This window comes from Lissotriton helveticus, chromosome 4_1 (assembly GCF_964261635.1).
Source record: "Lissotriton helveticus chromosome 4_1, aLisHel1.1, whole genome shotgun sequence".
NCBI classification, from domain to species: domain Eukaryota; kingdom Metazoa; phylum Chordata; class Amphibia; order Caudata; family Salamandridae; genus Lissotriton; species Lissotriton helveticus.
This window is the reverse complement of record NC_136063.1, coordinates 139,241,417-139,257,296: the sequence shown is the minus strand read 5'-3', so window position 1 is coordinate 139,257,296 and position 15,880 is coordinate 139,241,417. Positions and strand designations below refer to the sequence as shown.

General features: G+C 49.8%; 1 protein-coding gene across 2 annotated transcripts in view; it reads right to left on the bottom strand.

Moving 5' to 3' along the window:
• Nucleotides 1-15,880, bottom strand: part of PPP1R16A (protein phosphatase 1 regulatory subunit 16A) — a 338,867-nt gene that overhangs the window by 18,420 nt on the left and 304,567 nt on the right. For both annotated transcript variants that reach the window (XM_078686548.1, XM_078686549.1), the window contains exon 7: nucleotides 13,573-13,648. In XM_078686548.1, the coding sequence (XP_078542674.1) occupies nucleotides 13,573-13,648 (76 nt within the window). The remainder of the gene's footprint in view (nucleotides 1-13,572; nucleotides 13,649-15,880) is intronic.

The following is a 15,880-nucleotide window of genomic DNA, read 5'->3' as shown; positions in this document are numbered from 1 at the left end:
CTACTCCCCACTGACTGATACGCCAGTCTCACCCGGACTATTTACTAGAGGTAGGTCATCTGGCCCGACCAGAGAGCACCCCTAGTGAAAAGGACATATACACTAATAACGAAGTGATCACTATAACCTGTTAACAGAAAACTTTAGCATGAAACAACCTGGAAAGAAAAGAATAGGAAAACGAAATCAGTAGGCCACTGATGAACATGAACTTTTATTTAAATAACGAACAAGGAAACGATAACAATACTTAATGATAAAACCTATTAATGTCCTAGAAACAAGAAACGTTAGAAATAAGCCCGTAATAAGAAACCTGAAAACAGCAAGAGAAACCAAGCGTGGCATTGCAACGGCCACAAGGCAACGAGGCTTCATCGCCCCTCACTGCCCCAAACATGTCTGTGCCACCGCCTGCCACGCCCAAATAACGGCAACCTGAGAAAGATACAAGTCAGCAGACATCCGCCCCCATTCTGGAAACTTTCAAAGTGCAACAAGTTTACGGCTACGCCCAGCCGGAAGCAACACATATAGGGCGGGTCCTGCTGCCAACAGTCGGCCAGGAGATCATCACGTAGGGTGTAGCCGGAGGAGAGGCCGACGGGATCCGGCCGCGGTGGCGGTAACCCTGGAGAGTCGCAGGTTCGACCCGACTCCCCTCTCTCTCCCGGGCTGGACCAACATCCATGAAGGGCCTGAAGAGAGGTCGGGGCCAAAGAGATCCGGCCAAAGCGGCTGCTATGACAACCCAGGAGAGTTGCAAGGGGGGGGAATGTCTATGTCCTCGACCCTCCCCTCTCTCTCCCAGTCCGGCCGCGGTAACACTGGAGAGTTACAGGTTGTCCCCCCCCCCTTCTCTCTCTCCCCCAGTCTGGGCCAGCATCCATGGAGGGCCCAGGAGTGGAGAGGCCACTGCACGAAAGGCCCAGGAGAGGCACCACACGCCAAGGCCTGCCCCACCGGATGAGCCAAGGAACCCGTTCATGGGGCCAGAGCAAAGGGCGTCCGGCCGCCATCCACCGGAGGCCCGCCCCCAAAAGACGGACGGGACATTTCTTCTTTCTTGAATAATGGTTATGACAACCCTGGGGGGGGGATGTCTTGCACAAGCCTCCGACCCCCCCCCTCGTCCTCATCGCCTGGTCCGGCCATAACAAATGTCAAGCGAGACGCCGTGGGGTGCACTGGGAGGGAGAGGCGGTGCGAACAAGCCTCTCCCGCCTCCCCAGGTGGAGGCTTCCCGGCTGCACCCTCAGCGCTCTAGGCGCCCGGAAAAGGGTTCTTCCACTGTGGCGATGCTGCAACGCCTCGCCCGGCAGGGTGGAGCCCGTCCGCTCATTTGACCCCGCGATCGCCGGTAGCCGCCGAACTTTCAAAATGACGATCGACCTGACAAGAGCGGGCCCAGCATGAAGGAATGGTCCGGTCTGTTGTTGACTCCACCACCATAGTTCTCCACAACCTTGAAGATTCTACAGGAGCCGCGGGAGTCCCCGACTCCCGCAGATACCCCCGATGGGGAATGACTGCCGTGATTGCCCACGAAACGATGGAAATGTAGCCGCAGGACGTCGGCGCTCCCATGCTGGCGCCAGCTTCAGTTTGAATGACTAAAACCCTGCAGACTACAGCTCGGATCAGTTCCGGTGAAAGCACAGTGTGACCCGGTAGGAACATTGTTGCCTCCCTCCCCTTTTGATTGATGGTTCAGACCACCGATGCTTTCTTTTGCCCTTTAACGGAACTTTTGGACTGCCAAAGGAAGCTCTGGGCCAACCACGAGTTAGTAGAGATTTAGACTATGCCTGATCTGCCTGACTGCACCCAAAATGGCGCCGATGCAAATGAAACTCTCAACTCCTTGTTGTACCCCAATTGTTCAGCCCTGGTGTCATGAGATATGTATGAAGGTTTTTTTTAACCACATGAATTGATATAGGATGCGTACTGATTACATGTTCGGACAATTAATGGATTCAGGATGTGTACTGTCAGTTCGGGAAATGAATTGATATGGGACGGGTACTGGTTATAGGTTCGGACAATGAAGTGATATTGGATGGGTACTGATTATGTGTTCAGACGGTAAATTGACATCAGATGGGTATTAATTGAACATTCGGACAATGAATTGTTGTTTAAGTTTTGCACATCTTGATTATTGAAAGTTGGAAGCCCAACACTTATGACACTCGCTCACACTGAAGTCTCGACATGATTTCATTGCGCTTTTCGCACTTTTTATTATGAAATAAACGACCACCGACTCCACTAAAGTTTTTACTAATAAAGTATCCCCACCTCTACAGTTCCAGTCTGCTCCGTGGCCGGCCCACGGGGTTGTAGGCCCATATTTATGCACCGACATTCTTATTAAAGATTTTTGAAAAAGCAAACATAGTTGTCACGTGTGAATTGGTAATTTTTGAATAAATGACCACTGTTTAAAGGATTAAAAAGTATAGTACGTAGAAATATTGCAAAAATGAAGGGTCCAAGTTTTCGTTGTGTGCGTTTTTTTTCTTTCCTTTTTGGACAGCCAAAAAGCAACCACTAAAGATCCTGGTGTTTAGCCTATACTTTATGTGCTGCCTGTATAGAAAGATTGCAAAAACAACAAGTGATGGACTGAATGTGGATCAATGTCACACACTCCCCCAGTCAAAAGATCTGGGCCCAAATCCATCGTTTTTTTGCACTCCACACCACCCTGGGTTAGACAATGGCGATATGCAAATCAGCTCTGACCCTGTTGCCCCATGGGAACAGTCCAGTCCGAACTACAAAAGCCATGTCCTTCCCAGAACGGAATCAAGCATCCGAGGACCGGACCGGTTTCGAGGTAACACCTCTCTTCAGCCCGGCTAGCTTGACTCCAAGTGGTGTGGAGTGCCTGGGACCCACGTCTGGGCATCCCCAGCGCACTTAGGGCGGCATTCAGTCCATCACTTGTTGTTTTTGCAATTGCCGCCCTAAGTGCGCTGGGGATGCCCAGACGTGGGTCCCAGGCACTCCACACCACTTGGAGTCAAGCTAGCCGGGCTGAAGAGAGGTGTTACCTCGAAACCGGTCCGGTCCTCGGATGCTTGATTCCGTTCTGGGAAGGACAGGGCTTTTGTAGTTCGGACTGGACTGTTCCCATGGGGCAACAGGGTCAGAGCTGATTTGCATATCGCCATTGTCTAACCCAGGGTGGTGTGGAGTGCAAAAAAACGATGGATTTGGGCCCAGATCTTTTGACTGGGGGAGTGTGTGACATTGATCCACATTCAGTCCATCACTTGTTGTTTTTGCAATTGCCGCCCTAAGTGCGCTGGGGATGCCCAGACGTGGGTCCCAGGCACTCCACACCACTTGGAGTCAAGCTAGCCGGGCTGAAGAGAGGTGTTACCTCGAAACCGGTCCGGTCCTCGGATGCTTGATTCCGTTCTGGGAAGGACATGGCTTTTGTAGTTCGGACTGGACTGTTCCCATGGGGCAACAGGGTCAGAGCTGATTTGCATATCGCCATTGTCTAACCCAGGGTGGTGTGGAGTGCAAAAAAACGATGGATTTGGGCCCAGATCTTTTGACTGGGGGAGTGTGTGACATTGATCCACATTCAGTCCATCACTTGTTGTTTTTGCAATTGCCGCCCTAAGTGCGCTGGGGATGCCCAGACGTGGGTCCCAGGCACTCCACACCACTTGGAGTCAAGCTAGCCGGGCTGAAGAGAGGTGTTACCTCGAAACCGGTCCGGTCCTCGGATGCTTGATTCCGTTCTGGGAAGGACATGGCTTTTGTAGTTCGGACTGGACTGTTCCCATGGGGCAACAGGGTCAGAGCTGATTTGCATATCGCCATTGTCTAACCCAGGGTGGTGTGGAGTGCAAAAAAACGATGGATTTGGGCCCAGATCTTTTGACTGGGGGAGTGTGTGACATTGATCCACATTAAGTCCATCACTTGTTGTTTTTGCAATTGCCGCCCTAAGTGCGCTGGGGATGCCCAGACGTGGGTCCCAGGCACTCCACACCACTTGGAGTCAAGCTAGCCGGGCTGAAGAGAGGTGTTACCTCGAAACCGGTCCGGTCCTCGGATGCTTGATTCCGTTCTGGGAAGGACATGGCTTTTGTAGTTCGGACTGGACTGTTCCCATGGGGCAACAGGGTCAGAGCTGATTTGCATATCGCCATTGTCTAACCCAGGGTGGTGTGGAGTGCAAAAAAACGATGGATTTGGGCCCAGATCTTTTGACTGGGGGAGTGTGTGACATTGATCCACATTCAGTCCATCACTTGTTGTTTTTGCAATTGCCGCCCTAAGTGCGCTGGGGATGCCCAGACGTGGGTCCCAGGCACTCCACACCACTTGGAGTCAAGCTAGCCGGGCTGAAGAGAGGTGTTACCTCGAAACCGGTCCGGTCCTCGGATGCTTGATTCCGTTCTGGGAAGGACATGGCTTTTGTAGTTCGGACTGGACTGTTCCCATGGGGCAACAGGGTCAGAGCTGATTTGCATATCGCCATTGTCTAACCCAGGGTGGTGTGGAGTGCAAAAAAACGATGGATTTGGGCCCAGATCTTTTGACTGGGGGAGTGTGTGACATTGATCCACATTCAGTCCATCACTTGTTGTTTTTGCAATTGCCGCCCTAAGTGCGCTGGGGATGCCCAGACGTGGGTCCCAGGCACTCCACACCACTTGGAGTCAAGCTAGCCGGGCTGAAGAGAGGTGTTACCTCGAAACCGGTCCGGTCCTCGGATGCTTGATTCCGTTCTGGGAAGGACATGGCTTTTGTAGTTCGGACTGGACTGTTCCCATGGGGCAACAGGGTCAGAGCTGATTTGCATATCGCCATTGTCTAACCCAGGGTGGTGTGGAGTGCAAAAAAACGATGGATTTGGGCCCAGATCTTTTGACTGGGGGAGTGTGTGACATTGATCCACATTCAGTCCATCACTTGTTGTTTTTGCAATTGCCGCCCTAAGTGCGCTGGGGATGCCCAGACGTGGGTCCCAGGCACTCCACACCACTTGGAGTCAAGCTAGCCGGGCTGAAGAGAGGTGTTACCTCGAAACCGGTCCGGTCCTCGGATGCTTGATTCCGTTCTGGGAAGGACATGGCTTTTGTAGTTCGGACTGGACTGTTCCCATGGGGCAACAGGGTCAGAGCTGATTTGCATATCGCCATTGTCTAACCCAGGGTGGTGTGGAGTGCAAAAAAACGATGGATTTGGGCCCAGATCTTTTGACTGGGGGAGTGTGTGACATTGATCCACATTCAGTCCATCACTTGTTGTTTTTGCAATTGCCGCCCTAAGTGCGCTGGGGATGCCCAGACGTGGGTCCCAGGCACTCCACACCACTTGGAGTCAAGCTAGCCGGGCTGAAGAGAGGTGTTACCTCGAAACCGGTCCGGTCCTCGGATGCTTAATTCCGTTCTGGGAAGGACATGGCTTTTGTAGTTCGGACTGGACTGTTCCCATGGGGCAACAGGGTCAGAGCTGATTTGCATATCGCCATTGTCTAACCCAGGGTGGTGTGGAGTGCAAAAAAACGATGGATTTGGGCCCAGATCTTTTGACTGGGGGAGTGTGTGACATTGATCCACATTCAGTCCATCACTTGTTGTTTTTGCAATTGCCGCCCTAAGTGCGCTGGGGATGCCCAGACGTGGGTCCCAGGCACTCCACACCACTTGGAGTCAAGCTAGCCGGGCTGAAGAGAGGTGTTACCTCGAAACCGGTCCGGTCCTCGGATGCTTGATTCCGTTCTGGGAAGGACATGGCTTTTGTAGTTCGGACTGGACTGTTCCCATGGGGCAACAGGGTCAGAGCTGATTTGCATATCGCCATTGTCTAACCCAGGGTGGTGTGGAGTGCAAAAAAACGATGGATTTGGGCCCAGATCTTTTGACTGGGGGAGTGTGTGACATTGATCCACATTCAGTCCATCACTTGTTGTTTTTGCAATTGCCGCCCTAAGTGCGCTGGGGATGCCCAGACGTGGGTCCCAGGCACTCCACACCACTTGGAGTCAAGCTAGCCGGGCTGAAGAGAGGTGTTACCTCGAAACCGGTCCGGTCCTCGGATGCTTGATTCCGTTCTGGGAAGGACATGGCTTTTGTAGTTCAGACTGGACTGTTCCCATGGGGCAACAGGGTCAGAGCTGATTTGCATATCGCCATTGTCTAACCCAGGGTGGTGTGGAGTGCAAAAAAAGATGGATTTGGGCCCAGATCTTTTGACTGGGGGAGTGTGTGACATTGATCCACATTCAGTCCATCACTTGTTGTTTTTGCAATTGCCGCCCTAAGTGCGCTGGGGATGCCCAGACGTGGGTCCCAGGCACTCCACACCACTTGGAGTCAAGCTAGCCGGGCTGAAGAGAGGTGTTACCTCGAAACCGGTCCGGTCCTCGGATGCTTGATTCCGTTCTGGGAAGGACATGGCTTTTGTAGTTCGGACTGGACTGTTCCCATGGGGCAACAGGGTCAGAGCTGATTTGCATATCGCCATTGTCTAACCCAGGGTGGTGTGGAGTGCAAAAAAACGATGGATTTGGGCCCAGATCTTTTGACTGGGGGAGTGTGTGACATTGATCCACATTCAGTCCATCACTTGTTGTTTTTGCAATTGCCGCCCTAAGTGCGCTGGGGATGCCCAGACGTGGGTCCCAGGCACTCCACACCACTTGGAGTCAAGCTAGCCGGGCTGAAGAGAGGTGTTACCTCGAAACCGGTCCGGTCCTCGGATGCTTGATTCCGTTCTGGGAAGGACATGGCTTTTGTAGTTCGGACTGGACTGTTCCCATGGGGCAACAGGGTCAGAGCTGATTTGCATATCGCCATTGTCTAACCCAGGGTGGTGTGGAGTGCAAAAAAACGATGGATTTGGGCCCAGATCTTTTGACTGGGGGAGTGTGTGACATTGATCCACATTCAGTCCATCACTTGTTGTTTTTGCAATTGCCGCCCTAAGTGCGCTGGGGATGCCCAGACGTGGGTCCCAGGCACTCCACACCACTTGGAGTCAAGCTAGCCGGGCTGAAGAGAGGTGTTACCTCGAAACCGGTCCGGTCCTCGGATGCTTGATTCCGTTCTGGGAAGGACATGGCTTTTGTAGTTCGGACTGGACTGTTCCCATGGGGCAACAGGGTCAGAGCTGATTTGCATATCGCCATTGTCTAACCCAGGGTGGTGTGGAGTGCAAAAAAACGATGGATTTGGGCCCAGATCTTTTGACTGGGGGAGTGTGTGACATTGATCCACATTAAGTCCATCACTTGTTGTTTTTGCAATTGCCGCCCTAAGTGCGCTGGGGATGCCCAGACGTGGGTCCCAGGCACTCCACACCACTTGGAGTCAAGCTAGCCGGGCTGAAGAGAGGTGTTACCTCGAAACCGGTCCGGTCCTCGGATGCTTGATTCCGTTCTGGGAAGGACATGGCTTTTGTAGTTCGGACTGGACTGTTCCCATGGGGCAACAGGGTCAGAGCTGATTTGCATATCGCCATTGTCTAACCCAGGGTGGTGTGGAGTGCAAAAAAACGATGGATTTGGGCCCAGATCTTTTGACTGGGGGAGTGTGTGACATTGATCCACATTCAGTCCATCACTTGTTGTTTTTGCAATTGCCGCCCTAAGTGCGCTGGGGATGCCCAGACGTGGGTCCCAGGCACTCCACACCACTTGGAGTCAAGCTAGCCGGGCTGAAGAGAGGTGTTACCTCGAAACCGGTCCGGTCCTCGGATGCTTGATTCCGTTCTGGGAAGGACATGGCTTTTGTAGTTCGGACTGGACTGTTCCCATGGGGCAACAGGGTCAGAGCTGATTTGCATATCGCCATTGTCTAACCCAGGGTGGTGTGGAGTGCAAAAAAACGATGGATTTGGGCCCAGATCTTTTGACTGGGGGAGTGTGTGACATTGATCCACATTCAGTCCATCACTTGTTGTTTTTGCAATTGCCGCCCTAAGTGCGCTGGGGATGCCCAGACGGGGGTCCCAGGCACTCCACACCACTTGGAGTCAAGCTAGCCGGGCTGAAGAGAGGTGTTACCTCGAAACCGGTCCGGTCCTCGGATGCTTGATTCCGTTCTGGGAAGGACATGGCTTTTGTAGTTCGGACTGGACTGTTCCCATGGGGCAACAGGGTCAGAGCTGATTTGCATATCGCCATTGTCTAACCCAGGGTGGTGTGGAGTGCAAAAAAACGATGGATTTGGGCCCAGATCTTTTGACTGGGGGAGTGTGTGACATTGATCCACATTCAGTCCATCACTTGTTGTTTTTGCAATTGCCGCCCTAAGTGCGCTGGGGATGCCCAGACGTGGGTCCCAGGCACTCCACACCACTTGGAGTCAAGCTAGCCGGGCTGAAGAGAGGTGTTACCTCGAAACCGGTCCGGTCCTCGGATGCTTGATTCCGTTCTGGGAAGGACATGGCTTTTGTAGTTCGGACTGGACTGTTCCCATGGGGCAACAGGGTCAGAGCTGATTTGCATATCGCCATTGTCTAACCCAGGGTGGTGTGGAGTGCAAAAAAACGATGGATTTGGGCCCAGATCTTTTGACTGGGGGAGTGTGTGACATTGATCCACATTCAGTCCATCACTTGTTGTTTTTGCAATTGCCGCCCTAAGTGCGCTGGGGATGCCCAGACGTGGGTCCCAGGCACTCCACACCACTTGGAGTCAAGCTAGCCGGGCTGAAGAGAGGTGTTACCTCGAAACCGGTCCGGTCCTCGGATGCTTGATTCCGTTCTGGGAAGGACATGGCTTTTGTAGTTCGGACTGGACTGTTCCCATGGGGCAACAGGGTCAGAGCTGATTTGCATATCGCCATTGTCTAACCCAGGGTGGTGTGGAGTGCAAAAAAACGATGGATTTGGGCCCAGATCTTTTGACTGGGGGAGTGTGTGACATTGATCCACATTCAGTCCATCACTTGTTGTTTTTGCAATTGCCGCCCTAAGTGCGCTGGGGATGCCCAGACGTGGGTCCCAGGCACTCCACACCACTTGGAGTCAAGCTAGCCGGGCTGAAGAGAGGTGTTACCTCGAAACCGGTCCGGTCCTCGGATGCTTGATTCCGTTCTGGGAAGGACATGGCTTTTGTAGTTCGGACTGGACTGTTCCCATGGGGCAACAGGGTCAGAGCTGATTTGCATATCGCCATTGTCTAACCCAGGGTGGTGTGGAGTGCAAAAAAACGATGGATTTGGGCCCAGATCTTTTGACTGGGGGAGTGTGTGACATTGATCCACATTCAGTCCATCACTTGTTGTTTTTGCAATTGCGCCTGTATAGAAAGAGTCACACTAACGGTCCACCGGGGCTTAAACGCCCAGTTGGCAGGGACTGCATCCCGTGGAGATAGGCCAAGTATGCAGTAAGTAAAAGACTTTCTGGGTTTATGCACGCTAATGTGTCTATCAATGTAGCCCCTGCCCCCCTTCTTTTTCCCTCTCTCTGCAGGTCACATCGGAATATCGATCAGTGCATGAAAACGATGATCTAAATAGACGAAGAGACGGGAAAAAGGGTTTGATTAGGGTACCTAACCGCAACAAGCAAACCATGACTATTTTCTCTCTCTGAACTTAGCACCTGGGAGGACAGCCTGAAGGGGAAACCGCAAAATATAACTTCGCTTGACACCCCGAATAGTACAACTAAAAATGACGTGCGCTAATGAATGAGCATCCTACAATTAATTAAATAGGGAAAGTTTAAGCAAAATTTTGAGGTGAGGTACATTTAAAATCTACTGCATCCTTCTTCGCACCCTCCTAGACACGTAACTTCAAGCGGCCCCATTGCTCTCCAACTGACACCAACCATTGTCTCAGCCTGGACACGCATTTGCTGAAAATGACTCGAATAAACCACCGCGATCAGTAGCCCGACCAGGTTAGTTCATGACCAATTGCCAAAGGCATAAGTGTGTACAATCAAAGCCACCAGTAAGGGCAGCCGATGGTTAAAAGAGGAGAAAAAAAAGGTAAAAAGAGCTTAGGATGCCAAAAAATGCACAGCATACAGAAAAGGGATAATTTTGGCCAATAACTGTTTTATGTTTTGTCTTGGATTTTTGTGTATAATACATGTACTGTCTTCCCCGTCTGAGTTTGTGTGTACGGGATGCATGAATCTACGTCATCCCTCTGCCTGTGTTTTCGTGTAACTTAACCCCTGTTGTTCTGTGTTGTGCGCGCACTGAACGGTCCATTATTGTACACGTCTCTCTCTCTCTCTCTCCCTCTCTCTTTCTCTCTTTCCCTCTCTTTCTCCCTCTCTCTCTCTCTCTCTCTCTCTCTCTCTCTCTCTCTCTCTCTCTCTCCCTTTCTCTCTCTCTCTCTCTCTCTCCCTTTCTCTCTCTCTCTCTCTCTCTCTCTCCCTCTCTCTCTCTCTTTCTCTTTCCAAAAACCCCGTTTCCTCTTTTCATGTATAAAGACGTTGTGCCCCTCCGGCACAACACATTATTGGGTTTTCTCGAACGCAAAGGTGTTCAGCAAAAATTGACCAAACCCAAAACGATTGTAACTTGCCATATTACTACCTCTCCTTTCTGCAAAACGATAGAACCCGAGTTGGTAATGAAGGAAAGGACAGGTAAGACGACGGATGTCCCCTAATCTGGCCTTTTATAAAGGGAACTATAACGTCAATGGTCTTCTGTTTCTCAGTTCGCTAAAAATGCAATTCCCAATGCACAGATTACTTCGCTCCTCTGCACTTAAATGTGGATGTCCAGAATACCCCACTTCTCCCGATCGACCCCAGCTCCCTGTCCAAAACGTCCCCTTTCCCCCGATTAAACGCCAGCGTCATGTCATCTACCGTCGAAAGCGAAATTGATGACTTTGATTAACGTTCACTCCCCAAGAAGAGCATGTTTTACGTCCACCCCCTCCCCCCTTCTTCATGACGATAACGCCCCACTTACAAGTGTTAGCCGACCCCGAAGGGAAATGTAAGATTGTCGATACTTGGGTTAAAGGGAAGGGCGAGTCTCTACATGAGGACTCAATTTTGAGTTTGATATAATACACTGTGTATAAAGGTCCAATTTCTCTCCACGTCCGTCACGAATGAGCACCGAACAGAGTTATGAATTCCATAAGCAATGCACTCCTACAGACTCCATAAGTGACGACTTCTGACTGTGACCAATGAACTTATTCCCCACCTACATGGGATTGGGGACGGAATTGGGATGTATAAATGTCTTCTCCTGCCAGTTTTTCTAAAACTTGTTTTCTACCCATTCAAAGATTCAATCACCGGAGGAGAGGAGCTGGACGTGACGCACAGCCTGGCCACAGATCATGGAACACGTGTGACCGCAACCAAAGGTGGAGCCGCAGAGCAATGAGACGCGGGACGAGGCATAACTTTCAAACTCAGCAGATGGAGGAATGAAGGGCTGTCTTGAAGCCCTCGACTCGCTGACCCACTCGTGCCTGAAGTCCCCCGTCCCCTTTTGAGTCCGACTGTTGGGCTCGCCTGCTCGTTGTCCTTTGCTCCCTTGGTCCCTTGGTGTGTTCAAAGATCTGGCCCCACTCCGCCCTCTCTTCCCTCGGTTATTCAACAAACCCTTTCATATAAAATTTGACTATGGACTGGGATTTTTCCACGGAAAAAGAAAGACACGCAGGTGCCCAGCATGAGGCACCCCTAAGAAAATGAGTTAGGAAACAGGACTGTGATCTAACCGCAGAGGACTGATCGCACCCTGCAACGCGTAAGGATGATTCCGAGCTGGACTTATAGCTCCACCGCCGGTGCTCAAAAGCGCCAACGAAAAGAAAAACGGACTAACAGAGTCTACCAGTGGTGGCTCGTCGTTGAAAAAGACACTTTCACTAAGACCCCCCCTTTCCTGAACTTTCTACCTACCCCTTGAATAGTTGTTTACATCGAACTGAATTCCTCCCTCAATTCCTATTGCTTTCAAAAATGTTTTCGGTCACTCAAGTCCAAAAGTCTTATATAGCGCCTTTTACTGTATGTTGATGTCGTCGGAGAAAAAGTCTGAACTTGAATCTATAATGTTTCGGAAACCTCTTTCCTTAGACTCTGACTAAAACTACGCCGATCTTTAGGCCTGTATTGAGAACCCAACAAATGTAAATTAACATGTATTGCATTCTGCCTATCGCATCGACTATGTAGAAATTGAACTTGCTTATGTAAAAAAGCGGCGACTGTTAAAAATAGCAATGTGTATGTACATAAGCGGCGTTCATTTGTGTTCATAGCACCCCTTGTTGTAAGCAGAACGGATATCGCTAAAGCACTGACTGTGTTATCCCGCTAGCATAGACCCATGCACACACGTACACGACAGCCATTCAAGGTATCATGGTCTCCTTGTTCACGATCAATCATCAGCCCCTCCCTGACCCTGCAAGCTTCCCCCATGCACTCTGACCGCCCCCCCCCCGCTCTCACATGTACAAGTCATGAGCCCTCCCTTCCCGCATGACTCTGACTCTGAGAATCATACCCCGCGCCGGACCAACACCTCCTTTCCTCCCATGAATACCCCTCCTTTGATGACCCCGACCTCTGAGCCTGAACGTCAGCACGGACCGCTGGTCATCCCTTAGCCCGAGGATACAGTTTATTGCCCACTACTGTATGCACTCGTCTCTCTTGAAAGAAGCCACTATTGATCATGGCGACCCCACCCCCTGAGATTCGATCAGGCACACACATTCCAATGGAATCAGCAGAACACTCAGCTGCGTGACAGCCCCTCCTATTGCATGGAGGATAAGGGCCCCTACTGCAGCCACGTGTTGGAATACCTTCATACTATACAAAGTGTTGATTGTAATAAAGGATGCCTGTGTGCCACAAACCTGTGTATAAAAGACGAAGCCTCAGAGAAACTTGTTAGAGCACCTCCCGAAGACACTATGCGAGTGTCCCAAATGACAGGCTCTCCTCATGAGAAATAAACCTTTTTCTTTGTCTTCCTGCTTCCAGTGCCCGTCTCTTTATTTGGTAATTATTCAAGATGGAAACGAAGAGTCGCCCTGCACCAGCAGCCTGGGCATCGGGTGCGATAGGGGCTTACTTTTCTACAACAGAATCAATCTTCAGAAAAACCCTCAAAACTTGGATCTTCACCCTCTCTGAAGAACAATGTAAAAACTTAGTCTAGAAACTTCCCCCCTTCCCTACCATACTTACCAGATGTCTGTTTTTTTACTCTCTTTCTACAGCGCAAAGACGCTCCCTGGAGTGCAGCCTGCGCTTTACAAAAACCCCATCACATCACATCACATATGACATTAATCTGATAGTCCCACTGCATGGTACCAGCAACCTGAGGAAATTCACCACGAAAGGGGGTTAGAGGAGAGAGCAAGAAGGTAGCCTTCGCAAGGAAGGCGGCACAAGCATGGAACTTGTCCCAGGAGAGGTGGTCAAGGGAAATGATCAGTGAATTTAGAAAAGCTCTGAGACACTCAGAGAGGGAAGAGAGCAGGTTGGAAGCTGAGCAGGGAGTGTGGTCATAAGGGCATGCATGGAAGCTCTACTTGGCGTTTCTTGCTCGATGTCAGATGGTGTGGTACCTACCCAACGGCGTCTCATCGAGCACCGACTTTGAGTTCAGGTCTGCTCCATTGGCCACCAGCAGCTCCACGAGATGAACCTGCAAAAGGACAATCATTACTTTATGCTGACGATGACATCTGGACATGGGCTAGGACATGACACCTTAAGATATTGGTAATTTCTATATGACACAAAACTCTAATCTTTGGACATATACTCCTCAGAGAAGAATTTCCTAAAAGTAAAACCACTCTAGGCTCCTTGTAAGCTAACTTATACCATGGTTGATGGTGCAGCTGAATGCAGTTCAAAAGTGTAGAATAATGAAACACCTTCACACATGTGCCCACTGCGGTGACATCACACCAGTGTTCAACCAAAGTCATTGCACCCTGGCCTGCGGTCACAGTGCCTGCCACCTCTCTCCCCCTCCTTTTCTGGTGCGCCATAGATTGAAGGGAAGCGGGTGCAGCCTGCAGCTGGCAGCAGCACCTCCCCAGGTATTAACTCTCAGCATTTATAGCCACCCTAGACATCCATCCGCCCGCTACTCTTTGGATCTCCATACCAACAGCTCCAGAGTAGGTAAGAAGGTTGGAAGTGGTATCAAGGCATATACAACACAAAACTAAATTTGGAATCTATCAACAAGGGATGGTTTTCACCTCCATGGTGTGGAAAGTATTGTTAGTGTCTTAGACGACTATAAATTTAAGGGTTACAGCAACTGTAGACTTTGCTTCAAAGTAGAGTTTCCTCAAAGAAAATTGTACACCTCCATGATGTTTTCCACCACTGTAAGGGTTAGAGTCGGCCAACTTCAATGGCTGTTTTAAGATCTTCGTATTAACTTTCGGTCTGAAAATTACACCTTTAACCAGCCGAGAGGGTGGAATCTCTGTTTTGGTTGACCTAGGTGTACATAAACGATGACTCCAAGTAAATTAGTGTTTTCTTATGGGAAGTTCTCTGTTGATTTGATCTCCTTGCCCGTCTCCTAGGGATGCCTCTTGACAACAATCCAGACTCCTTCGGAGTGGACCAGATACCAAAGATCATATCTCACATGGAGCATTGAAAGATAACAAACCGCTTGGCATATTCCCTAGACTCCCTGATTTTTCACATCGCTTTATTTGTGGGAAAACTCAGGCAAACAGAGTTCTTCAACAGATCAACAAGAGGGTCAGGTTTGGACTCGCCAAAGGCATGTCTTTTTGGGTGACCTACAGGTGAACTTGATCAGATAGAAGAGAACATTCCTCAGTTATCGACACCTTGCATTGACAGACTTCATTCACGGCTTTCCACTGGTAAATATAATTGGATAATACCCTGCGTATTCCATAGCCATCTCCACAGCACAGAGCAGGCTCACTGGCTCCAGACAGATACTTCACTATCAAAGGCAAATAAACAGTTGCCTCCAACTTGCCTCCCTCCCATTGTCCGTGATGGCTACCATTTGTAATGCAAGAGGTGTCACATTTACGCGAGACTGAGCTATTAGTATTGTAAATGACAATACCTTTTATTTATGTTTTGGTTTTTAAAACATAAATAAAACGCATTGTCATTTACAATGCCAATAGCTTAAACTCACGTAAATGTGACACCTATTGCATTTCAAATGCTTGTTTGTACAGAAACCAAGTCTTGGAGAGGATTCAAATGCCAGCTGGTTCTCTACAGCTTTCATGTTCTTATGGAAAGAACTGTACTCTTGATCGAGACCACAGCAATGGCCAACTGATCTCCTCTTTTCTTCTTTGGACATGAAATAACAAGATCACATCTATAGATTTCTTAAAGAAAAGCATGGGGAAAAAGGGTCTAGACATATAAAAGATCAACTGGGAGACATAAAAAGCTTTGACCCATAAGTGACTTCCAATACATAGGCAACCATAGGTGAGTGGTGAATAGGTTCCAATTTCCACTTAAGTGATTCTGTGTGAGCTATCCCATTTATAATGCCATTAAGTAAGCCATAAGCAAAGGTGACTGAAGTGGTAAAGTCTACTTGACACTGTCAGGGATTGTCATTGTTTTTGCTTTATGTAAGGTAATTAAGTAGGAAAAATAGGTATTTAACACAGCATGAACTAGACTAGTTGATCACAGCAATGTGATAACTAGGAACCTAATTCCTCAGTGCTAAAACCAGAGTCAGACCGGGTCTAAAGGCTGAGGATCAGGATTCGATACCTCGGATGACCTCCCCGTCCCCAGAGACGAGGATATGAGTTTGTTAGCCTAGAGGTTGACACGGCTACCTATGGTTGTCTGGGTTGGTATGGTTCAGTCTTCGACAAGCTCTGTACAGCCA